Raw genomic sequence first — 27865 nt, forward strand, 5'->3', positions numbered from 1 at the left:
TATACCGTATGTATCATATACCTCGTACACTGTTACTACTAACGTTACCTCAAGCCCTCCATATACCGTATATATCCTATACCTCGTACACTGTTGGATCTCACATCACACTTATTGATCTCACATCAAGCCCTCCATATACCATATGTGTACTATACCTCGTACACTGTTATTATTGCCGTTACCTCAAGCCCTCCATATACCGTATGTACCAAATATCTCGTACACTGTTATTATTGATGTAACATCTAGCCCTCCTTATACCGTATATATCCTATACCTCGTACACTATTATAATTGATGTTACATCTAGCCCTCCGTACACCGTATGTGTCCTACAACTCGTGCACTGTTATTATAGACGGAACATCTAGCTTTTCGTATACAGTATGTATCCTATACCTCGTACCCTTTTATGATTAACGTAACCACAAGCCCTCTATTTACCGTATGTGCCCTAAACCCCGTACACTTTTACTATTGACGTTACATCTAGCCATCTGTATACCGTATGTGTCCTATATCTCGTACAATGTTATTATTGATGTTACATTTAGCCCTCCTTATACCGTACATATCCTATACCTCGTACACTATTATAATTGATGTTACATCTAGCCCTCCGTATACCGTATGTGTCCTACAACACGTACACTGTTATTATAGAAGTAAACATATAGCTTTTCGTTTACAGTATGTATCCTATATCTCGTACCCTGTTATGATTAACGTAACCACAAGCCATATATTTGCCGTATGTGCCATACACCCCGTACACATTTACTATTGACGTTACATCTAGCCATCTGTATACCGTATGTGTTCTGTACCTCGTTCACTGTTATTATTGATATAACATCTAGCTCTCCTTATACCGTATGTGTCATATACTTCGTACACTGTTACTATGTACGTTACATCTAACTCTCCGTATACCCTATGTGTCCTTAACCCCGTACACTGTTATTATTGACATTACCTCTAGCTCCCCGTATACCGTATATATATATCCTTCAACTCGTACACTGTTATTATTGACGTTACGTCTATCCCTCCGTATACCGTATGTATCCTATGCCTCCTACACTGTTACAATTGATCATAAATATTGCTCTTAAATAACGTATATATCCTATATTTTGAACTCAGTTTACATTGACGATAGATCTAGCGGTTTAATTTCGTAAATACACAGCACTTTGTACACTGTATACATTGACGATGCACCTAGCTATTTAATTCCGCATACATCCTTTACTTCGTAGGCTGTTTGTTTTCACGATTCAAATTGGTATTCAATGTTGTTTACATCCTATAGTTTCCTACGCTGTTACTATTGACGATAGGTCTACCTCTTTATTTTGTATATAGGCTATACTTCGTGGGTGGTTACAATCGGTAATACATGGTTGAAAACGTTCAATGTTGCTTGATATCCGGTATGCAAGAAAAGTGACGAAAACAACAACAATTTTAATCTCTGTTTATTATTTAAAGCAGACTGAAATGATTAATAATAGACGTGCGTTATATTTGCATCAATTTTCGTGTTGTGTAAAGAGCCATGTATAAAAGACAGCATAAACGTACGCCTCGGTAAATATTTGAGCCAACAGAGTTATGAAGTCCTAAACACCATAAGCATCATAAATGAACACTGTGAAGAACAACAGAAAGGGAGGAGAGTGTTTTATATCGTAAAAGTCATAAATGAACACTATGAAGGACAGCAAAAAGGGACGTGAGTGGTTGACATCATAAGCGCCATGAATTAACACTGTGAAGAAGAGCAAAAAGGGACATGAGTGTTTGACATCATAAGCGTCATGAATTAACACTGTGAAGAACAGCAGAAAGGGACGTGAGTGTTTGACATCATAAGCGTCATGAATTGACACTGTGAAGAACAACAGAAAGGAACGTGAGTGTTTGACATCATAAACGTCATAAATGAACACTGTGAATAACAACAGAAAGAGAAGTGAGTGCTTTATATCGTAAAAGTCATAAATGAACACTGTGAAGGACAGCATAAAGGGACGTGAGTGGTTTACATCATGACCGCCATAAATGAATACTGTGAAGAACAGCAGAAAGGGCCGTGAGAGTTTTACATCATAAACGTTATTAATGAATACCGTTAAGAACAGCAGAAAGGGCCGTGAGGGTTTTACATCATAAACGTTATTAATGAATACCGTTAAGAACAGCAGAAAGGGCCGTGAGAGTTTTACATCATAAACGTCATTAATGAGTACTGTGAAGAACAATAGAAAGGGACGAGCGTATTTTACATTAAAAATGAATATTGTGAAGTACAGCATAAAGGGATATGAGTGGTTGAGATAATAAAAGTCATTAATAAACACTGTGAAGAACAGCAGAAAAGGGCGTGCGTGCTTTGTATCATAAAAGTCATGAATGAACACTGTGAAGAACAGCAGAAAGGGACGAGGGTGTTTTATATCATAAGCGTCATTAATGAACACTGTGAAACACAGCATAAAGAGAAGTGAGTGTTTAACATCATAAACGTCATAAATGAACACTGTGAAGAACAGCAGAAATGAACGTGAGTGTTTTACATCATAAACGTCATGAATGAACACTGTGAAACACAGCAGAAATGGACGTGAGTGTTTCACATCATAAACGTCATATATGGATAATATATATGGTATTGGAGAAAATGGAGTGAGCATTTGACATCATAAATGAACACTGTAAATGTAACATGTATTCAAAATAAAACATTTGTCTACACAACGACTGCTGTGAAAATATCATATATAGGTTTTGATAATTCTGTACTGAATAATAGTAATCAATAAACAACCAATGGGAAAAAGACACACACAATAGTGGCAATCTCAACGAAATAATGTGTTACTGCTTACATAGGTTATTATACGACCAATATTATGAGAAACAATATCAGTGAATAATACAACCAAATTATAATAACGTAAACCTATAAAAGAGGATAAAGCGGATAAATGTTTGTTTCAATATAAGATTGTAATATATTTCACCTAGTAAGCCCCAAAATTTACATTACATTAGATCCTCATGATATGAAATATATTGCTATATTACACTGATTTCTTCTTTTTATAATTTGCCTTAACTTGGAATTAAAAAGCATTTAATTTCATGTTTTTAGAAAAACGGGCTTGTGTGTTTGTGCACGTAACGTCATTTCGGAAATGACGTCGTTGAAATTGTGTCCCAGCCCTGTTTCCGCTAACGTTTGATTCAGATCTGAGGGCAGGCTTAAATTTAAAACAGTGAAACACATCGACTTGATATTTTCACTATTTGAACCAGTGAAATATCAATTTTATTTCATTTGTTTTGTTTTAACCATCGGAAAGCATTTAATAAAAGAAAATAATAAGCAAAGAAAAAAAATGAACAATTAAGCAAAATGTACATGTAGCTCCATGTGCGTGTTCCCACGTTTCAAGAAAAACAGCCAATACTTCATATACCTTGGTCAATGAGTATAAACGATAAATGTCTTAATTTTGACCTTAAAATCGAAGACTTTTGATCACTCTGCATGTCGTTATATCTTTTAAACCATTCTCTAATCACATCTACGTTTGCTGTTCTTATACCTATTAGGTCTCATTTCCTTCAATTTTAGATTTCATATATATTTCTACTGATTAAATTGTGATTGCATTTAGCATCGGCCCATCCCTCATCCTACCATTAAACGTTTTAATTGACAGTTTAAAAGGTTAAATTATTATTCTATTAGTCAATAAATAATTAGCAGAGCAGGCATAATGACGTTCAAATAAAATAAGTATTGCATAGTTTTAACATAAAGCTCTCACTTTAGTAAGTACTGTTTGTAATCGATTGTTGTATTATAAGTAATTCCCTTTGTATAGGTCTTTTAGATAGTTTTGTCTGGTCTTAAATTAGCAACACGCACGCACGCACACTTGCAAGCTCAGTTGCTTATTGTCAACAGCACGTGCCTCACAAGTATACATAATATAAAATGTTCTGATTAAATATGAAAGCTTATTTTAAATGCCGAAAGTCCTCTCCAAAATTCATTCAATCCACGTGCTGTCGATCGTGCGTAACTAAGGAGCTTCCAAAGCTTGAGCTTCTTGGCGTAACTTCTCCCTTCTCTGCTGGCACACACTCAGACGAGGGGGTGTGACTATATGAAAATAGTTGAGAGTTAAAGAGTTTAAAACAAAAAAGAACACAGAAACGTTTTAATCATCAAATTGTATTGATTCGACGATTTTAACGAGGTCTCCTGATAAATTTAGGTACTAACTCACGCTATGATCCAAACACACTTAACACCATCCATTTTCTTTGGTATTTATGCCCAAAACTACAGAAACAATATCTGTAGCAAACAGTTTAAACATTTTTAATGGCACTGGGCAAACCTAAAAGACATAGAACATAAAACAAAAAATCACAAACATGGACGAACAGCACAAAACTCCACAAACAGCACAGTGCAAACATACTATATATAAAAAACTTGGTATGTTTATCAAGGATTGTTAGGTACTGCCTTGGAACGGTCAGTAAAATGTCAATTTACTGGGGGTTTAAACCAGTTTAAGTGCACAAACCCCAGTCTTATCCCAACAATCCTAAATAAAGAAAACTTATTGACGTCATTCATGAAAAATAAAGGTACTAAACAAACATCCGGATAATCAAATGGCGATTAGCAAAGCAACTGAATATCCGAACTAGAAATCAGAGTGAACTCAATACGCAAAACAAAGTACGCAAATAATTGCACACACGCCAGAACATATATGTCTCAACATTTCTAGAAGTTGAACTGTCATGTGAGTTAGTCAGAAAAACAACAACATCGGAAGATGTGTTTAGTTTGAAATGTCTTTCGTGAATTGATTCACTTAGTTTTATAATGATTTAAGTTAATATAAATCGTCTGAAAGGAAACAACCTTCAAATAGTTTTAAAAGTAAGCGAATTTATACTTAAAATGCTACTTTTTCATTAAAATGTTAAACTAGCCTCAGAAGTTAGAATAATATTGCCAATTACAAATAAATAAACCCCGCATAGATTAAGTTCGCAGGAAACAGGTATGTTGGTTAATCTATTCAATGTCTGCAGAACAAGCACGCGTACATCAGACTGTTCTCACGTAAATAAACATATTAGCAGGTATGCAGTAAGAATACATCATTACAAAGGAAAACTCCCCTTGACTAAGCGTTTTACATATCAAATATATTTCAGACATGTCAATATTGCAACCAAATTAATACGCGTATTAACGTCGATAAACAACATCGCACGAAAGTTTGGGTTTAATTACCGAACAATGCAGTATCGAATTCAACTTGTTTACATTAATTTGTACAAATAGATATTTTAAAGTAGGCAAGATAACAGGTCAGTCATTTGCTTTCAGATGATATATATATTATTTATCCACAGCTGCCTCGTCAAGTATTTACACTAATCTTTCTTTTCGTTTATTGCAGCTCAAAACCTACTCGTTCAACCTATTTATTTTGTCCCGAGGATGCATACAAACATAAAGCAATACTTACTGCCGCAGTGGAACTTTCATAGACAAACAAAGTGTTTCATTTAGTACTAGAAAAAGGAAATTAGTGCAACCGGCTTCAAGGTTAGAATATTAGTGATGATTTGTGTTTTTCATTTACTGTTTTATTTTAAAGTATGTTAGCGTTAGTGTGTTGTTTAATTCAAATTCAATTTATATTTTTATAGACTAAATCATTAATACCATTGTTCCAAAAGTTTCTTCAGTCATAATTTCAAAGTGGCAAAAATGTGCAAAATATTTGGTAATGGCTTTGTTTGTGTAAACGATTTGTATTTTTAAATCCCTTTATAAATACTTAATTGTAGGCATTAACTATATGTAATGCTGCAGAGCTTTAATTGTTAATATATTATTTATTCATTCTTTTCAATCCATTTCAGATAAGGCGTCATGAGACCCGTCGTGCTTTATCTGATGTTGTGCTTGACTGTCTTGGTGCCCATACAGGGATCACGGCTGGGGAAACTAGAAGATGTTGTAAAAAGTCTTAGGAGCTTCATATACAGCGTAATAATTATTACATTTCGAAAGATGGCCTTTAACAAATTAGTTGTTATCTTAAACTCAAGAACGTTGACGCAAAATCTATTTAGACGTTTCATATTTCATTGGAAATAAATTCAAATAAAAAATATAATGACGGACACAGCAAACATTCAATAATGTAGAACTTTGCGATATATTCATTGTTTCATTTGAAGTGGTTTGATTTTGTGACACCATTATTTAGTTATAGATAAACACCGGTAAATCAATATTTTGCTAGTTAAGGTCGCATCCTGATTAATACTCAAGAAATAGTGAATAATGTGTGGTTATGGTGAGCATAAACTTTGCATATGACGTTTTTTCGGAGAGTAATCATATTTGTTGTTGGCACGGACCGGTCATCAAATAAGATCTGGACCGCTGACGTCATAAAAATGATGACCACGGCTTTAAGACTTTCACAACTGCGAAAAAAATATGTCTGTTCAATATTTGCTTTTTTAAAACAACAGCATTAACCAAGCCTAAAACATTTTGAATGTTAATATAAATGTTTGTTATAATATAAGAAACATAACACATAATGTGAGTTTGGTTTGTGGTCACTAAGCTGAAAAAAGTGGGATTCCTCCTGGTACTCCGGTTTCCCCCACAATATAAGACCACACTTTCGCGTAAAATCGTGCCAACGAGAGAGATAAATTCAATGTTGTAACAACTTGTTTAACAATCGTTGTAAAATAAATAAGTTTAAACTAAATATAGCACATCACTTCGGGCCTTATGGCATTGTAAGGACCAGCCCTTGGACCTCGGCGTTACATCTTCGGTTGCTGACTGTCCGGTCCTTATACTGTCATTTGACCCACAATGGTGGTAAATACATATCAAATATTTAAATCAACTTCGTCAGTACATCTTAAATAGGGAGTTTATCGATCAAAATTATATTTAACTCGTATTTTAGTCCGTTTCTCTGTGACGCGGACAGAGCTGGGAAGAGAAATTAATGAATTATCTTCTAGAATTGAGTCATTTAGCTAATATTTGTTGCTGTAGTCTAATTAAAAATAAATTAATTATTGTGTACAATGAATTTAAGACTATATTCTTTTTGGAGGATAGAATATATTTTACCTCGTAAACACCAAATGTAAATACGAGTAAAGTAAAGGTTTTGGTGTTCGTTCAGTAATTAAAAAATAAATTTATTTTTTTGACAGAACCAACCAAGTGTTCTTAATAAAATCTATTGTTTTATAACCACCCAAATAACGAAATGGAGGAAAATGCTGAAGAAAATGTCAACATTGCAATGCGTTTGTAACATTGTATGTGTAACTTTATTTGTTCAGGAGTTATCTTCAATACGGCATGAGGTCAAAGAAATCTCCAACAGAGTGGACATTTTGGAAAACACCACGGTTACGCACGACCCAAGCAGTTCATACCAAGATATTGACATTACCTCTAACAACCTTGTTAATGAAACTAGAGAAAGTGTCAATCAACTTTTACGTGATAAAACTAACGAAGCAAGTCATGTTGTAAAAGCAGAGATTCAAAATATGCGCAAGGCTTACTCAAATGACAAAAAGGACCTACACATACTGAAGCAAGATGTTCAATACCAACTGAGAGAGCTTGAACAAAAGATAACTACCCATATGTATAACCTGACTGCAGACGTGCAACATAATATCGAGTACATTCATGAAAATATATCGCTGGCTAACATTGCTTTGTCCGAGTTCATCAACGGGTCTACTACAAACGTTAGCATTTTTTCGGACAATATAAAAATGGAAATAAAAGAGGTCTTTGCGAGCAAAATTGAACATTTTACCTTAAAATTTAATGAAACTGAAGCGCAAATGAAAATAAATGTATCGTCTACTCTTCGTCAAAATGAGGCTAAACTGGAAAGATTCGTGACGCTTGCGGATCGAAATGTTAGTGAAATAATGCTTAAATCTGAAAAGATTTTCAGTTTTGTTCGTACTAACTTTTCGGAAATGCCGATTCAAATTACCAATTTAACTTTTGAACTGCAAACAAACAAAAATGAAATAAGAGATGTAGAGAAAAGGCTGTGGAATATACTTGAGTCAACTTCAAGTCATTTAAGGAAAGACATTGATTTTCTAAAAGACTTACATTATTATTATTACCCAAGCACAAAAGACATCCGTCTGGCCAACGCGTCTTCATATGGCTCCAACGGCGTCCAGGGGCGGCTTGAGGTTCGTCACGATAATATATGGGGCACGGTCTGTGATTATAGCTTTCAAAACGTAGGCGAACGTTACATTACTAATAACGTTAACGTGGTATGTAGGATGTTCGGGTTCCAGGAATGTGACTATGTGGAAAAAGCGGGTCTGGGTGAGGGCAGTGGGGACATCTTGATGGACATTGTGTTATGTCTTGGCGGTGAAAGTAGCATCCTGGAATGTTCTCACGCTGGACGGGATGTTAATTTCTGTCACCATAGTGAAGACGTAGGATTCCGTATGTGGAATTAACATAGAGCTAACATAATATAACGATCTAAGTGATAGGATTTATATTTGAACATTAACTGTGTTGTTTGGTTCTGGAGATTTAGTGGCAATAGGTCATGAGTTTATGTTGTTTAATATCTTGTTTTGTTGGTAACGACGGTGGTTAAATAAATCTGAAAGAAGATGTGTGTGACTAATGACCATGGTGGATTAAATGGCCAATTAAAAGATGATCATAGACATTTTGCGGAGCACGCCAAACAACCTTACTTCTTGGTATATATACAACTGAAGAATGTTTACTCTAATAATATAACTTACTATTTGGTCCATAGTAACATAAAAGGATGGATCCATTAGGATAAAACAATCTCAAATGTTTCAAGTGAATGTCTAATCGCTTGTACAACATTTGAGAATACAACGCCAAAAACAGTGCAGATAAAAAGTCAAGTTGCATCAGTATGTTGGATAACAAGACGTCCGTCATTAGAAATAATTCGTGGACTTGATGCATATCAACTGTAATCAACAGCCGTGAACAATGTAACTAAATTGTAATGTTTTTATGTAAGCAATTTTGCAAGTTTAAAAAAAAATTATTAGACACGTTTTTACACTATATATCAATTTGAAAGGTACGCACATATATATTATATGTAATTAGCAAAAGAGTGTAATTTGCATCTTATAAATAACTCACATGTTTGTATAAAGCATTGTTAAACATATGTATCTGCCTTGATATCGCGCTTTGTATGTTTGCATATTGCGTGTTCTGCTTTTAAAAACAGCCTCGGCATAATGTTTTCCTTTAATCTGATCCTCATGCCTGCAAGTTATAACCAACTTACTAGTTTGAATATATTGAAACTTCACTTATTTAGAAATATTGATCTGTTAAACAAACAAGGGGAGCACACTTGAAATGCAATGAATTCTTAACGTTGGTACATGACGCTTCAAAGGCACCAACTCTGATAAAGGGTCCAACACGTGTGAACTGTTTTTGAAGGATATCATATATTTATATAACATCAAAATAAAAGAGATAAGACACATATACAGACAAAAAGCCAATAAAAATCACATGACTCTTCGACATACCCCCCCCCCCCTCAGAGAGAATGTCATTGGCGCACGCTACTTGCGTAACTGTAAACCTTTCGCCTAACTCGGTTGAGTCAAAATCAATGTCAACATCATCATCAAATGCTCTTGAATTACCGAACCGGGTCGCAATAAATTTCAATGTAGTGTTTTCACAGGACCCCTACAAAATCCCTTCCTAACCCGGGAAATGAGAGTGTCATTATTAGGCTGATTACGTTTATTAATTTAAATGCATGCACTGTCCATCTTTTCTAAAGCCGGAATACGCAAAACGTACCTTATACTTATCAATATAATTATTTTAATACAATCAATTTGAGGTTTAATCATTTTTTTTTGAAATACTATGAAAGTTGTAGGTTAATTCTGCCTTCATGGTCATTATTGGAAACATATGTTAATACTGTCGACTTTTCAAGAATTAAATATACATTTTAAGATCTAAAATGCTTGCTGAGACTTGATTCAGTCGTTTGCAGGTGATGCTTGTTTCCGGTCGTTTAGGACATTTTTTTATTAGTTTATGTTATTATTTTATTTTATTATTTTTTCACTGACCGTTCAAAGGTGGTTATCCCATATAACGGTAAAACTAATTTGATAAGTTTATGATCTGTATGGTGTTTGTATTTGTGTTTTTGTTTTTGTATGTCTTTGTGTCTAGCTCAGTGCTTTTTGGAACCTTGTATAATGCAGGATTTGTTTTACTATTTGGCTTGTTTCGGTAGTTTTCGTTGTGTTATTGAACAGTCTTAACATGCTGTTTTTCTGTATAATGTTTTATATGTGTGTCTGTCGTTTGCATTTATTTCTCATTAAATAAATATAAGCAAGTTTAGAACTATTGTCCTTATTTTAACTCAATAATGTCTAAATGATTTTTGTTATGCCTGATATTGTAAAATGTTACAAGAGAGTCCCTTATTGGACCGTCAAAAGTGTGAGTTTTTTTTCCATTAAATTGGCGATTAAAGCCGTTAATTCTTACAAACAAATGACCTGTAAATTAACATGACATTTTTAAAGTCCAAAATTATTTATTTAAAGCAACAAAGCATTAACATTGGAAACACCGCTTCTGGATGCCCTCTCCTGGTGCTTATCATCGACGGCGGTCTCCTTGTAATTAAACACAGAATGAGCATAGTCTGCATCCCCAGTATCGGAAATGTGTCACCCGCAAACGAAGTGATTTGAGCCGACGAACGAGTTTCAATCTGGCAACCAGTTCATCCTCTACGTTTAATACAGTTTTATAACGTTTGTGCGAACCGTTTGGAAACATAAAGAACTTTTTCAAAAGTATTTACGCGAATTCTGCATCCGAAAACAGAGCTACTTTTAACCACTTTGATGTCAATGACGCGTGCCACCCTTGGTAGGTTTTGCTATGCGGTAGGTTCAGTACCGCAGTACAGTCGACAAAAGTGTTAAATGTATAAAAAATATTATTTCTAGAAAAGTGGTAATTATCTGTTCATAAATATATTGACTCTCTTTGCTTTTTACTTGGAGATAATTCCAAACAGCATTTTATGCCATTGCAATGTGTTCGTTGTCCGGGTAGCGCAGTTGATAGCGCACTCGCTTCTTACCAAGGCGACCCGGGTTCGATTCCTGGCCTGTGCTCATCTGAGATTGGTTCGTGGTCACCAAGCTGGACAAGTCGGTTTCCACCGGGTACTCCGGTTTCCTCCACAACACAAGACCATATGCTCCCGTAACATTGTGCCAACAAAAGTGATTAATATAATTTTGTTATGACTTGTTTCACAATCGTTGTAAAATATATGAATTTAAACAAAAACGTGTTGAGCCAAGTTTCAGAATATGTGCCGTGAAACATTTTGAACCAATGTTCAGAGTAAATTCTTTTAAAAGGAGTTAGACCAATGTTCAGAGTTTGTTCCTTTAAAACGAGAAGGAGCATTGTTTAGAATTTGTGCCTTTAAAGCGTGTTGGACCAATGTTCAGAGTGTGCTGTTTTAAAACCTGTAAGAACGAAAATAAATATTACATTTGCGAACTCGTATGGTTACAGATCAAACTTTCAAGTGTAGTTGACAGCTTATTTCAACAGCTTCAGTTCAGGATGACATGACATTATGATGATATGAGAAAATATCATACATAATAACACGAGACTGTTTTAGCGATAAGAACAAGCAGTATGCAAATACATAAAGCAAAATATAACTAGAGAGAAGTATGTTTAATAATGCTTTATTCAAAGATTTGAGCTATTTATACTATGCAAAGTACACTTTATTGCTTATTATATATAAAAATATATACATATTTACATTGTTAAAACATGTTTAAAATGAATTTACAAACTGACAAAACGTTCTCTATTTGGACAATTTGTTGTTACATAAATACATTTAGTATTTAGCAATGGTTTCATAGATCGCGGCTCTTTATGGTTTTTAATAATGCACGTCTTGTTATCAAATTAAAGAATGCCATTTGAATTTTTTTCTACCGTCTTTCGTTGCATAAAAACATGTGGTATTCTCAGTTGATGTACGAGCGATTGGACATTTCGAATTGTTTTATCTCCATAAATCCTTGCTTGTACGGTTCTAGGGACGATAATGGTTATATCGTTAGAGTATTGATTCCTCTGAAACATCCGTATTTTACATGTAACGTTATAGTTATATCGTCACAAAGACAACAACATTGCGATGCATAAACAGACGTTTTTGTGTGCCCTGCAAAAGGTCTATTATCCCCTTTCAATTCGCCATTAATGCGCCATGTTCTGTTTCATTGTTAATCATTTTGGAAACAACACTGATTTTAATACACATTGTTATTGCAAATTATCAACTGATATTATGAATAAAACAACACATTTAACAGCATTACAATTGAAAATTCATAAACTATTGTCACTTAATCACAGAAAAAATAACACAATACTCCTATCCTTTTGATAGGATCATATTAATTCCACATACTGAACCCTACGTCCTCATAATGAGTACAACTATGAATCACCCACCCATGGTGAGAACATTCTAAGAAGCTACGTTCTTCTCCTCGACATTCAACATGGTCCATCCAGATGTCACCACTGCCCATACCCAGACCCGCCTGCATCACATAGTCACATTTGCGGAACCCGAACATCCTACACACCACGTTTACGTTGTTTGCTACGTGATGTTCTTCTACATGACCAACCTGAAAGTTGTCGTCACATATCGTGCCCCATTTATTATCATGACGGATCTCAAGCCTCCCTTGGACGCCCGTAGAGCCATTGGCAGACGCGTTGGCCAGACGGATGTCTTTCACACAAGGGTAATAATAACCATCATGTGTAATTTCCTTGCTTATACATGGTTTTAATGAAGCAATTTCTTTCTTTCATTTGCTTGATGTCGTCTCAACTCTATTTCCCAGCCTTTCTTCTACACCTTTTAGTTCATTTTTAGTTGTTTGTAGTTCCAAAGATAAATTAGTAATTTCAATCGGCATTTTCGAAAAGTTACTACGGATTCCACTGACAATGCTGTCTGCTTTCAGAATCATTGCACTAACATTGCGACCGGCAAGTGCCGTGAATCTTTCAATTCTACCTTTTTTCTTACGATATTTGGAATTTATATTTTGTTGCACGTCTGAAGTCAGGTTATGCATATGGCTAGTTATCTTTTGTTCAAGCTCTCTCAGTTGGCCTTTAACATGTTGCTTCAGTTGGTGTAAGTCCTTTTTGTCATTCGAGTATGCCTTGCGCATAGTTTTAACCATTGATTTCAACGCATGTTTTGCTTCATCACGTACGATTTGCTTGCCACTTTCACCAGTTCCATCAACACGGTTGTAAGAAGTAATTTCAATGACCTGGTTCGATATGCTTGGTTCGTGCGTAACCATGGCGTTTTCCAACATGTCGACTCTGTTGGAGATTGTTTTGACCTCGTCTCGAATAGATAACATCTCCTAAAATAATTTGACACGTTCAATATTACGAATGTGGAGTTCCTGTATTATAATGATGACAATTGTAAAACTTAAACATATTTCTTTATTTCGTTATTTTGGTGGACTATAAAGACGACACTTGTGTCTGTCGAAGTTTTATATATATGTCATTGAAGAAGCACAAAGAGCTATATTTAACTCTTGGGTGTTAAAAGTTAAGCAATACTTATTGACGAGATCGAGATATGTATCTTTAGATTATGCTTTTTGGTGGTGATTATAGCAAGATAAACATACATTAAAATCACAGATTTATTTCAGCAATAGCAAAATAAGAGCATGATTCGAATTAAACTTTAGCGAACTTTCAGACAACGTACTGATTTGTGGGTCAGGTGCCTCAGTGGAGCTTTCAGTCAACGTACTGATTTGTGGGTCAGGTGCCTCAATGGAGCTTTCAGCCAACGTACTGATGTGTGGGTCAAGTGCCTCATTAAAGCTTCAGTCAACGTACTGATTTGTGTGTCAGTTGTCTCAGAGGAGCTTTCAGACAACGTACTGATTTGTGTGTCGGGTGCCTCAATGGAGCTTTTAGACAACGCACTAAGTTGTGTGTCAGGTGCCTGAATGGAGCTTTTAGACAACGTACTGATTTGTGGGTCAGGTGCCGCAATGGAGCTTTCAGACAACGTACTGATTTGTGGGTCAGATGCCTCAATGGAGCTTTCAGACAACGTATTGTTTTGTGGGTCAGGTGCCTCAGTGGAGCTTTCACGCAACTTATTGATTCTTTGGTCGAATGTCTCATTGGAGCTTTCAAACAAGTAGCCAAAATTGAGCTTTCAGAGGACTTATCTTATATGTAGTCGGATGCTTTATTGGAGATTTTAGATAACTTACTTCTTTCGACTGACACCAAATTGTTTGAAAATGCAGTTCAGATATCCAACACGCAAATTCAATATTTATCTGACAGCTCTTTTGAAATATCTGATCCACAAATATCCGACTTTAATTGAAGCCAATTCCATGTATACTTGATGCATACCAACCTAAAGAAAGCAGTATCTCTGTATCTTCATGGAAGTAGCTTACTTGTAGGTAAGAGGCCTCAATGTAGCTTTCACGGAACTAGCTGTATGGTTGGTCGAATGACATATAGTTTTCAGGAAACTAGCTTATTTGTGGGTTGGATGCTTCAATCGAACTTTCAGGGGACAGCCTTACTTGTGCGTCGGATGCCTTAATATATATATCGGCAAACTAGCTTAATTATGAGTCAAATAACTTCATGGAGATTTTAGGAAACTAGCTTTCTTGTTGGTAGGGTGACTTAATGTAGTTGTCTGGAAACTAGCTTACTTGTTGGTGGGATGATTTAATGGGGCTATCAGGAAACTAGCTTACTTGTTGGTGGGATGACTTAATGGAGCTTTCAGGAAACTAGCTTACTTGTTGGTAGGATGATTTAATGGTTCTTTCAGGGAACTAGCTTACTTGTTGGTGGGATGACTTAATGGAGCTTTCAGGAAACTAGTTTACTTGTTGGTAGGATGACTTAATGGAGCTTTCATGAAACTAGCTTTCTTGTTGGTAGGATGACTTAATGGATCTTTCAGGGAACTAGTTTACTTCTTGGTGGGATGATTTAATGGATCTTTCAGGGAACTAGTTTACTTGTTGGTAAGGTGACTTAATGGAGTTGTCAGAAAACTAGCTTTCTTGTTGGTAGGATGACTTAATGTAGCTATCAGGAAATTAGCTTACTTGTTGGTGGGATGACATAATGTAGCTATCATGAAACTAGTTTACTTGTTGGTAGGATGACTTAATGTAGCTATCATGAAACTAGTTTACTTGTTGGTAGAATGACTTAATGTAGCTATCATGAAACTAGTTTACTTGTCAGTGGGAAGACTTAAAGTAGCTATCAGGGAACTAGCTTACTTGTTGGTAGGATGACTTAATGTAGCTATCAGGAAACTAGTTTACTTGTGGGTCGGATGACTTAATCGAGCTTTCAGGAAACTAGCTTTATTGTGGGTCTGATGACTTAATGTAGCTTCCAGGGAACTAGTTTACATGTGGGTCGGATGCCTTAATGTAGTTTTCAGGGAACTTACGTTTTGGTCGGATGCCTTATTGGAGCTTTCAGGGAACAAGTTTCCTTGTGGGTCGGATGCTCTAATGCAACTTTTAGGGAACTAGCACATTTGTGGGTCGAATGACTCAATGAAGCTATCGGGAAACTAGCTTACTTGTTGGTCAGATGACCTTATGAAGCTTTTAAGAAACCGGATTATTTGTTGGTCGGATGACTTATTTAGTTTCATGGAACTAGCTTGCTTGTGGGTCGGATGACTTAATGGAGTTATCAGGGAACTAGCTTACTCGATGGTCTGATGACTTAATTGAGATTTCAGGGAACTAGCATACTTGTTGGTCTACTTTCTCAATGGATCTTTTAGGGAACTTACATACTTGTTGGTTTGATGCCTCAATGTAGCTTTCAGGGACTTTACATACTTGTTGGTTTGATGCCTCAATGTAGCTTTCAGGGAACTAGCTTGCTTGTGGGTTGGATGCCTCAAAGTAGCTTTCATGGAACTAGCTTACTTGTTGGTCAGATGTCTCAATGTAGCTTTCAGGGAACTTAAATACTTGTGGGTTGGATTGCTCAATGTAGCTTTCAGGGAACTTACATACTTGTGGGTTGGATGCCTCAATGTAGCTTTCATGGAACTAGCTTACGTGTGGGTTGGATGCCTCAATGGAACTTTCAGGGAACTAGCATACTTGTGGGTTGGATGCCTCAATGGGACTTTCAGGGAACTAGGATACTTGTGAGTTGGATGCCTCAATGTAGCTTTCAGGGAACTAGCTTACTTGTGGGTTGGATGCCTCAGTGTCGCTTTCGTTGAACTTACATACTTGTGGGTTGGATGCCTCAATGTAGCTTTCATAAAACTTACATACTTGTGGGTTGGATGCCTCAATGTAGCTTTCAGGGAACTTACATACTTGTGGGTTGAATGCCTCAATTTAGCTTTCAGGGAACTAGCTTACTTGTGGGTTGGATGCCTCAATGGAACTTTCAGGGAACTAGCTTATTTGTGGGTTGGCTGTCTCAATGGATTCTTCAGGGAACTAGCTTACTTGTGGGTCGGATACCTCAATGGAGCTTTTATGAAGCCAGTTTACTTGCGGGACAGATGCATCAATGGAGCATTTAGATTCCTGCCGCAAACCAATGTGAACATGTAGTGTGATAGGTCATAAAATCACAAATCGTGCTATGGACATATGACACATTGTCTTTTGATTGGTCATTAAAAAAGATGAATTCTGAACATTCGAAAAAGGTTATATAGTACATGTTTAGTTACAGAAATACGCATTTTAGGCAGACACTATTGTTCATGAATATATTAATGAGAAATTTATAATAAATTGAAATTCATATTATACGCGCTTGAGTTATTCAGTTACAAAGCAGTACACAGCTATACAGACCAAAAGTGTGCCTTATTATATAATATATTAAAGAACCTTATTCAAATCGGTATCAATAACAAAACAATTAAATCATGAATAAAACGTAAGCCCACAAGCATTAAACATTTTTTACCTTAAAACAAACTAAATGTAATTATATGATTATTGTTGTCAAATTTTAGATACTCTAAATTTTACATTAAACAACATCATTTTTCTAAAGCTAAGTTGTTTCGGCTAAAATACACCTATATGAACATACTTCATAATGACTGACAGTATATGAGAACTAACACTGATCACTTCTAATCGAGGGTTGAAAGCGATAAGGTTTTATCTACTTCTTAATTTAATGTCACTTAGAACCTTTTCGCATTCACTCCTCGTAATGCTCTTACCTGGATGTTTCTATTTCTAGTACAAAATGTTAACAATTGTTGCCGGTTGCACAACTAAGTTCCTAATTCTAATACAAGATGAATCAATTTTTTTTATCTAAGAAAGTGAGATTCCTCTACAATGAAGCGGCCATAACAAATCTTGTGTATTATATATGCAGTCTTAGCACATAAATCGGTTAATAGAGTAGGTTTGAGCTGCAATGATCGAAACAAAGGAATAGCGTAAAGACTTGGCGCTGTTGTGGATAAACACTATTTTGATATCCGGAATCACATTATTGATCTTATATCATGCACATCTTAAAGTATCCATTTGTTTAAATATTAAAGTATAAAACGCATTGTTTGTACATTGCACAGAAACGCACGTGCGACGTTGTTAAATGACGTCATAACGCGTATTAAATTTTATTTCAATATTGACGTTAAAAGACCGAAGTGTATTTGATTTTTAAACATTAATTAAAGGGAAATTTTCCTTTGGAATAATGGATTCCTACTGCAAACTTGCCAGTGTGTTGTTTTCGTGAGATCTGGCTGATACACGTGCCTGTTCTTTGTCGATGTTCAATAACTTAAGCAACACACCTGTTTTCTTGGAATATAATACATATGGATTAATATGTATTTTGCTCTTTGTTAACATTGTCTTCCTTTGTTGTTTTTGTTTATCCACGTGTTTGTTTAAATACCTGGAAGTAAACAATATCATGTGACCGAAAGAAAAAGTAATCAAACGGAGCATTAGGTCAACATCCACTAGTTTAAAAAAAAAATATTACTAGTAACTTAGTTATAACACATTTGTTAGGCAAATAAACCAAAATATGCCACTAGCAATATAACCATCATGTTAATGCAATGTACATGTATATTTCTGTTTGTCGTTGTGTTTTTTGCATTGTATTTTGTTAAAATGTTTGATCAAGAGTCATTTTGACCTTTTTAAAACACATCGTTTGTATATACTATTTCGATGAATAAACGTTCTTCTTTATGTGTTTGTTTTGTTTTGGGTTATTTGTTATAGGCAAAATTATTATTTTAAGGCAACACGCACATTATATGTCTTAGTAAGGAGGGACTACTTAAAATAAATACTTTCTAAACATAACAACGTAGAAATATCAACCAGCTTTAGTATTTTAGGAGCAACATTTAATATGTCCAAATATGATACCTCATGCGGGGTGTCGGGCACGTACACCATTATAAAACATACCTTTAGATCGGTAGAGTCGTGTATATACAATAAGATTTTTTCACTGCATATCATCCATGGGAAAAGCCGAGTACGTAATCAAATACTTTTCTTTATTTAAGATGAATTTATGGGGAGAGTCGGGCAGGTCATTCAAGAGGTGAGTCGGGCACATAAACCATTTGAGCTCATCTCTTTATATTATTGGGAGGATAAGGGCTCGCATGTCTTTCGAAAAATTTACTTTGGATGATTTATTTGTATAAAGAAAACATAAAAAAGTGACTTGGAACCTTATTGCACTAAGGGGGCAATATTGATTACCCTACACCTAGCATTAAGCTGTCGATTGTTATGTTTGTAAGTATATATAAGTGAAAATAACATTCAAATTGATATTATCCAAGCAACCACATTTTATGGCTTAACTGGGCTGATTTGATTAAAGCATTGGCAAATAACATCCGTTTATTACCATTGCGAATATATTTATTAAGGAAACAGTCCGGAGTAAATGCAGCCTTAACACCCCTAGGTTCGACGCTATACTCAACATTACTTTGTTTAACAGGATGCCAGATAGATTCTTACAACGCAAACTATCATCTTCACCGTGCACGCGGGTTTCAATATGTTGCAACCTTGAACGAAATAACTGACATACACCTGTTTATCTTATTTGTACTAGTTTTTGTAATTCTGGCAGAACAAGAGCACTATTTTCCTAGATCCGACCTTGTTGTTTAGAAGTCTGTATTGGTTTTTCTAAGAAACGCAGTTTATGAACACCACAATGAGGGATAAATATAACTTCCTCAGTACAAAGGAGAAATAGGTTTCTCAATTGTTAGATAGATTTCCACCGCAAAATGGGTTGGAATAAAACTTTATCCACGTGTATCGATCATGGGAATCACACAGAATGCATACAACATCTGACCTTGCTGCTTTTCAGTCTGTAATAGGTTTAAAAAAATATATTTTAAGTGTAGTACTCATGGGAGTCACATCATGTATCATTTTCAGATATCAAATGTCTGGAATATTTGTACTATGTATGGTGTGTGCACTGGTGTTCAGAATAGTAGTAGGAAACTATAAATATTCGGCAAGATCGTTGATCATATAAAAAGTGACTTTTTTTCGATTGGGAAGACAAAACCTATCCTTCGTTGTCCCTTAAAATAGAAACAATTTAGTATGGCCTTAGTCTGTCCAGGCAGCGAAATGAGCATACGCAATTTGGGGGGAGGGGGGAATGTTTAGCTGGTCTGTAAAGGCAGCGAAATGGTAAAAAGTTACTTTAAGGTATAACGCTGCTCTGTTGTCTATATTTAAAGGAACTATGCAGTCGTGCTTTTATATTTTTCGGTAAAGTTTCAATCCGGCATCATGTTTTGATTGATGTTTTTTTTTCCGAAATTTAGAATGAGCATTTTACCTGTTTACGAACGGTATAAACGCCCAATTTCATTCCTGTATGGAAAATATCGGACGTTTTTTTCCTGAAAAAAAAGAAGTCAATGAACGGAGAAAAGTTGATAATCTTTTCCGATACTAGTTTGTTCCATATCAGTTTGAACCAATCTCTTGGAAAATATATGTTCTGAAACATATAAGAATGCACACATGAGAGAAGTCATACAGGTGCGCGAGATGTGGGCTTTTCAGTTGTCAGGGATGTCATTAAACGGGGTTTATGTTTAAATTTTTTGCTACTGGGCTCGTTTCTGTAGTTTTTCACATAAGTGTTGAAAGCGTTCCATTAAATAACACATATAATCGAACATGTCATGATACTTTCTCTTGGAAAATTTGCTTACATAGTCATATGATAAGCTTAACACATTTAAGATGTCGAGGCATTCCATCAAACATAATGTTTACATACTTATAGTGACTAGACAGAAATATGCACATATGGAAATGAGACAAGAGAGGATACATCAATCTGATAAGCCAGTTTGACAGATAATGGTAGCAACTAGCAACACACCAATATACATGCCACCATCGTTCAGAGGGTATAAGTCTTTGCCCCCAAAATATTTTAATATTCTGTGTGATTTTTAAAACGCAATTGTGTAATTTTTTGATGATGTTTTATGTTGATATAATTTCTATGTACTAATTACCTGTTGTACTGTTGTATTCGATTAATCTTTGATAGTTTTTTATGTATATGGACGTTTATAATACAATAATGTATTTTCTTTTAAAATATGCAGCATTTTACGGCGATTGATATAATTTACACTATAAATAATAAAATTCGTTTATCATATCATAAAATAAGCAGTGTATCACATCTGTTGACACAATATGTCCATGTCCATACCTGACAACCATCTCGATTAAACCTTGTACTAGCAGTATGTTCATTTGCCTCTGAGTTGTGTCGCTTAATTGATTTACATGACTAGAAACTGGCTAAAGAATAACTATTTTATATGGCACTTGCTTGAAAAATATTTTATTTCGTGGCACATATGATTTATAACATCGCTATGTAGGTATTATTCTAATATTATTAGGTGTTGCCACCCTCACGCTATATGGCGTCTCTTTTGTCTAGCTTATTTGCTTAGCAGTGCAACTATGAAGGTATACACTTAATATCAGTTTGCGTAGGCCAAAGTTAGGTTGCATTGCGTCATATATTGTCTATATGATAACAAAGCAGTGCATCTATGTAGTTTTACTCTAAATCAGTTTGCGTGCGCCACACTCTCGCTATATTGTCTATCTGACAACAAAGCTGTGCTATGTAGGTATACTTCTGTTATCCCTTGACATGAGCCACCCTCACACTACGTGGCATCATATATTTACTGTCTGACAACAAAGCTGTTCTTTGTAGGTATACTTCTGTTATCCTTTGACATAAGCCTCCCTTGCGCAAATGGCGTCATATATTGTCTATCTGACAACAATGATGAGCTATGTAGGTATACTCCTAATATCTTTTGAAGTGCGCCATCCTTGCGCTACATGGCATCATATATTTATTGTCTGACAACAATGATGAGCTATGTAGGTATACTCCTGTTATCCTTTGAAGTGCGCCATCCTTGCGCTACATGGCATCATATATTTATTGTCTGACAACAATGATGAGCTATGTAGGTATACTCCTGTTATCTTTTGAAGTGCACCATCCTTGCGCTACATGGCATCATATATTTACTGTCTGACAACAATGATGAGCTATGTAGGTATACTCCTGTTATCCTTTGAAGTGCGCCATCCTTGCGCTACATGGCATCATATATTTACTATCTGACAACAAAGCAGTACTGTTTAAGTGTACCACTTTTATCCTTCGTACTCAGCCTCCGCTCTACATGGCGTCATCTTTTGTATATATTACAGCAATTGAAGCATTTTGATTATCGCAGGTAAAAAGAACATGTCGATGTTTACAAATATGTCTATAAATGCGTACAACATTTTAACTATTATGTGGTTGTGGTCCGTGGCATGTGTTTTATTTCGTCAAAACATGTATGCGGTCGTGGTTATTAAACGAGAAGTTCTGCAAACACAAGCAGTATTTCTCTACATATATTGTTAATCTCCCCGACAATACGAGGACACAAACATAATAGTCCATATTTATGTTTGCCATTTTACTCAAATTTTCAATTCTCTATCATATACGTCAAACACGTTTTTAAATAATTCAGAAAATAATAAAGGCAACGCTATTTATTTTCAAATTATTTATCTCACATACACTAGCCAATATTTTGACAATGTTATCATTTTGAAAAATTAAACTGCATTGTCAATTCAAACGAATGACGTATTTGAAGAGCTTAGCGGTATAAGTGGATCATTCATGACGTTCATCGTTGTCAGATGTCAGAAGGAGGTGGTCGTGAAATGATAGAGAACTCATTCCTTGAAGAGATGTTAACTATGTCAGTATCAAGGACCATACCCGTCGACATAGAAATCTACAAGGCTTGTACGGACAAAAACATCATCAAATGCTAAGTTCCTCTTCCTCAGTGTTTCAAATGAAAAATCAAAGGCAAAATAATGTTTAGGTGTTAACAAGTTTGAGCGTAAGGATGCTCAATTTTATAACGAAATCTTGACAAACATTATAAAAATTTTTTAAAAACTGCTGGACTTAAATGAAATAAACAAGAAATATTATCGCACAGTAATATAACCATGTTATGAACCTTGTTTTCAACCATCGTACGGACAGAACAGCGCCAGCAACACCTACGCACTCGTTTGATATCCGCATGTGCACCTAAATAATATTTTATCAAAAATCAGACGTACGTTTTCAAACAATGTTTTAGAACTGCTTCAAATCAGTAGGATATAATTCTAAAGCAAGGAACATGAGTATTGATGCAACAGATAATGCGGATGAGGATCAAATGCGGGTTTTTTCTAAAGAACAAATGGGAAAAGGGCAATGTTTATACAGAACATATTATGTAGAATGGAACACACTGCAGTCAAACATACCGATACTTGAACTACCAATTCATTTTAATATTGCATTTATATATAAATGAAAACTATTAAAAAGTAGTTGTTATTTCACTGATAACACTACATTTGTCGACGATAGGCATGCCAAAAACACATCAAACATAACCGTAGGGATCGCAAAAGATAAACAATCCAATGGCGATCAATATCTGGTTCGATATTTCTGTATTTCATCTAGCTGTAGTCGGATTCAGTGTGGTACACAGAATCTCCTAAAGTGGGTCCCGGTGGTGAGCAGAAATCAATATCGATATTCTGTCGGCGTGTTGTTCCTCCTTGCTGGAACTCTGGCGTTAGCTTCCTCTAAGAACTTGATGTCCAACTCGGCGTACGTTAGGCTGTTGTCTTCATGTGGTTGCTGGAATGTATAATATTGTAATACGTTTCAAAATGGCATAATTTTGTATACTCGCATGACATCAAATTTGGTAAACTATCAGGTTTAATCATTCTCATTGAATACATGAATATTCGATTCGTTATGAACTATTGTATACCCGTCCTACTGTTTTCAATTAGGGTATTATCAACTACAGTGAAAACTCAATATTCATTAACCTAGTTTTAGTTTTTCTCGTCATGTTTTATTGTACTATTAATACAACCATCGCATCACATTTATTTCCACGAAATATACTGCGCAAAAAGAATTGACCTGCGTTACAGTCCTCTATATGACTGCCGGCCTCTGCACTACTGCGTACTGGACTCCTTGCGTTGTTATGTGTGGCAAGTCGTTTTCTGACAAGGCGCCTGCTTTTCATGAATAATTGTATTTATTAACGCCCGTTTAAAGGCAAATAATGTATACGAGTATTTAGAAAACCAATAGAATAAAACTGATGAAATCCCCGAAAGACTGCCTTTTCGATTTGTATGTAGCTTTTGATAACTATTTTTATCAATAATAACCTGTCAATATATGTTTTGTTTAACTAATCTTCGTCAAAATACAAATGACGTTGAAAGCATTTTTGAACATGTTCACTCCCTTAGTTCGATTCCTTATGTATTGAGGCGTCTTTATGGTTACGAAAAATATTTGAACCCTTGAAAATTAGATCAAATAAATTACAGTTAATAGTTGTATCTTTATCGAATGCTCGATTGTATTTTTAACAGGACTTCGTATTAACCTAAAGAAATCTAATAAACTACTGAAAAACTTACCACTGTGATGTTCAATGCTGAAAACAGTACAAATTATTTCATTAGTTAAATGAAAAAAAAACATGAAGCATTTTATTATCGAATAAACTGTCCAGAAACAGTTGCACAATAATCAATCTAACTATGCAAAATTTAACTGGTATTTTATGTTTGGAATATTTAAATTTGATACATACATCTCTATTGTATTGACTGTGTTGACCTTTCGCCGTTGAAGACGTAAACATCCTAAAATGTATGTCTGTATATATTAAGCATTAAATAACCATGGTTCTAAATAGTTTCGTTTGAAGTATCAAGATTGATAATATTTTTGTTTAAGGCATGAATCGTGGGATTGATGTCATTAGCGGGGTATGATCGCAGTTGGGCTGGATAAAGTGAGTGGAGTATAACAATTTAATTGCATTCGAAGAAATCTCTTCAGTTATTCGTTCTCACGCATTCTGTTAATAGAACGACCCGACCATATACGGATATTATCATATGACGTCTTAACAACGCGGGAAAAACTAACAAAAAATAATAGTTGATTTTTGACGAATAATTTAAATTGACAAGAATATTTAAACAAACCATAAATCCCTTTTCAGCATGTTGATAAAAAATTCTTGGCCCGCTCACACAATAAAAGATAACGAAATAAACAATTTTCAATGCGCATATTTATTTGCATGCGATCATTTGCGATCCGAGCATATCCGATTATGTTGCGTTCATCGGATGATAATCGCAATTGCCGAAAGGCCGTTCTTTTAAGGAATGGAAGTTGAGGTATATATATTTTCTAATAATTGATACAGACATCTTATGTTCTTTTGAAACAAAAGATGATAAAATATGAAACATGGGATAACATTTAACAACACCAACAGTTGTAAAATTTGAAAATATTTTGTTAGTTGTAATGTTGATAGTAAATGTGTTTTCGCACAAAACATTTATAATTCCCGGTTGGCCAATGTCCTTTCTGTCAGTCAGTCTCAAAACCTTCTCTGAATAATGCGATATCACACTTAAACAAAATAGTAAATTGGTAAAATTGCATAAGCATTGTATCTAACTGTTCTTACTTTTTCAAAGGTCAATGCAGAATAGTTAAGAGTTTACGCCAGTGGACCTTTTACAAAACTGCACATCCTAAATTACAGAAAAGGAATTTTGCTAGATTCAGTATAAACGCTAATGAGCTTGTTCAGGAAACAACATCCTTACCTCCGATTACAACCAGAATGCAGATTCCACAGAAAATACCCGTTCCAATAAGTAGATTGTTGACAGGAAATCTTAGCAATGAAGACAACGTCTGAATGTTATTTTCCTGGGATCGACTACCTACAATATTTTTATTCAAATCAGAGTGTAGTTTTTTCATAGTAAAAATTCGGAGCCTTCATAAACTTAAATGCGTTTTGTTATATTAAAGTCAGGGAACTTTGGACCAAGTACTGGGTAACTTGGTCGCTCTGAAACCAACAAAATCTAAACTTTAAATCATTTTGCATTCCATTAAGAGATTCAAACTGATAATTTATGTAAAATCCTATAACATTGCTACTTATAAAGCCGTTTACTTAAATAAAAACAGCATCCTTATATCAACGAACTTTCTAGTCGAATTTTACCTAAGATAGAAACAATGATAAACTCTCTAAACATGTGAAAACACTGAAGTTACCTAGAATTTGGAGTTGCACTGAGTTCGTATAACCAGCAACATTGCAAGTTAATCTATACGTTCCCTCATCACTTTTATCGAAGTTAAATATAGTTAATATGTACAAGTATTCAGAAACGTTTTCCTCTTCGTAATAACCTTCTCGTAGATGAATATCTTGATTGGTTTTTGTCCATGTTTGTATTGTGTATGTTTCATGCACTAAAGAAAAGGTGGATGGAAAGTATCCTAGTTTAATTTCCGCACCGCGAGTAACCTGGTTTAGAAGCACGAGAGCACCGCATTTTCCAACGATTTCTGTAAATTGTTACGGGAATAAATATGATTGGCCAACAACATCATATTTCTAGATTGTGGTCAGACAATAATAATACAACAATGGAAATTACACGGAGAAGCGTGATGGCAAACTTCCTGCTTTGCTTGTGTTAGGAGGCTTTAATGAATTAAACACAAAATTTAAAACAAAGAGGAAGCACAATACAACACATATATTTCATATCCTTAGAAATACGTTACGTTTATAATACAATGCGGGTAACCACCTTAAAACAGAAGTTTATGTCTTACCTGTTAAATTCAAAGATACCATGCCTGTTTTAATCGTTTGGTTTCTTGCACAACTGGCGTAGAATCTAGATCTGTTGTATTGAATTGTAGCCGTCCAATTTAAAAAGAATGACCCATCTTTCAAATATCTTGTAGTAAATGCACGACGATGCGTAGTTTGAAAGTGTGTGGTCCCGTCCATAATGTACCTCCATATTACATCACATCCCCAAGGGTAGAGCGGTGTCGCTTTAAGTGTTACCTCCCTGTTTAAAAAAGCTGGTCCCACTACTGAGATGGTTCCATACTGGTTTGTGGCAGCCCATATGTGACCAAACAGAGCTGCAATAGGTGGAGCGAAGGAAAGCAAAGCCAATTAATACCAGTACATTTATCACACTAGCTAATTATATTTGAGTAGTAAGACTAAAATCGAGTGGAATACAAGAGCTATAGATCGCCAAGACGTCATTCACACGATATATTTTAGCACGTCTGTTTTCAGCATAAACATTAAAATATACCGTGTGAATTATGAATCAACTTCGCTTCTGCTAACAAATTTGCTGAGCAAAAATAATAAAAATATCCTATTCCGTATGCTTAAACCAAACGCCCTTATGGTCAGATACATGTCACATCAAAAGTTTATCGTAATACTTGCATGAAGGAGTAAGGACGCTGCTACGACACTGATACTTTCACGGACCAAACGCACATGTATCATGTTTGTAATAGTGATAGTAGTAGTTGTAGTTGTAGTAGTAGAAGTAGTAGTAGCAGTAGCAGTAGTAGTAGCAGTAGCAGAAGCAGTAGCAGTAGCAGCAGCAGCAGTAGCAGCAGCAGCAGTAGCAGTAGCAGTAGGAGTTTAGCAATGAAAATGTGTCCTACGTACCAGTAAAGCGAACGGCAAATTCAACTCCTTTTATTATCCATTGTGGAAGCCTGGAAAACATTATCTATATTTTTACTGACATTAATTTTAAAATGATACATATAATTATGAAACTATTAACAAGTGTACACAAACAATCGCTTATTTATTATAGGGAAGATAAGTATTGTAAACCCATTCTGTCTACAATTGCTTGGCTAAAGTACAGGAAACATGGCAGTTCAATTGTAATGATTCTTAAAGTTGTTGAAACCACATTAAAACATGATAACTAAGTAATTGTGTTCTTCTTCATACTTAGACCATGGAAATCATTT

At 35.2% G+C, this 27865-nt stretch overlaps 3 protein-coding genes across 3 annotated transcripts; 1 reads left to right on the top strand and 2 right to left on the bottom strand.

Moving 5' to 3' along the window:
• The first annotated feature begins 5546 nt into the window (after positions 1-5546).
• LOC128221086 (uncharacterized) lies at positions 5547-10633 on the top strand. The gene is made up of 3 exons (XM_052929534.1): positions 5547-5659; positions 5980-6106; positions 7444-10633. Exons 2-3 carry the CDS (start codon positions 5990-5992, stop codon positions 8611-8613), a joined length of 1287 nt encoding a protein of 428 aa, XP_052785494.1. The 5' UTR covers positions 5547-5659; positions 5980-5989; the 3' UTR covers positions 8614-10633.
• A 2024-nt stretch (positions 10634-12657) lies between these two features.
• On the bottom strand, positions 12658-13656 carry LOC128221445 (egg peptide speract receptor-like). The gene is made up of 2 exons (XM_052930051.1): positions 13296-13656; positions 12658-13004 (listed from the first exon to the last, which is right to left on the bottom strand). The coding sequence occupies exons 1-2, from the start codon at positions 13654-13656 to the stop codon at positions 12658-12660; spliced, it is 708 nt and encodes a 235-aa protein (XP_052786011.1).
• Positions 13657-23309: 9653 nt separating this feature from the next.
• LOC128221093 (uncharacterized) lies at positions 23310-27601 on the bottom strand. Its single transcript, XM_052929543.1, has 8 exons — positions 27549-27601; positions 26675-26995; positions 26105-26401; positions 25642-25761; positions 24603-24654; positions 24427-24443; positions 23912-24009; positions 23310-23614 (listed from the first exon to the last, which is right to left on the bottom strand). Exons 2-7 carry the CDS (start codon positions 26853-26855, stop codon positions 23927-23929), a joined length of 750 nt encoding a protein of 249 aa, XP_052785503.1. The 5' UTR covers positions 26856-26995; positions 27549-27601; the 3' UTR covers positions 23310-23614; positions 23912-23926.
• Positions 27602-27865: the final 264 nt, after the last annotated feature.

This window comes from Mya arenaria, chromosome 16 (genome assembly GCF_026914265.1).
Source record: "Mya arenaria isolate MELC-2E11 chromosome 16, ASM2691426v1".
NCBI classification, from domain to species: Eukaryota; Metazoa; Mollusca; class Bivalvia; order Myida; family Myidae; genus Mya; species Mya arenaria.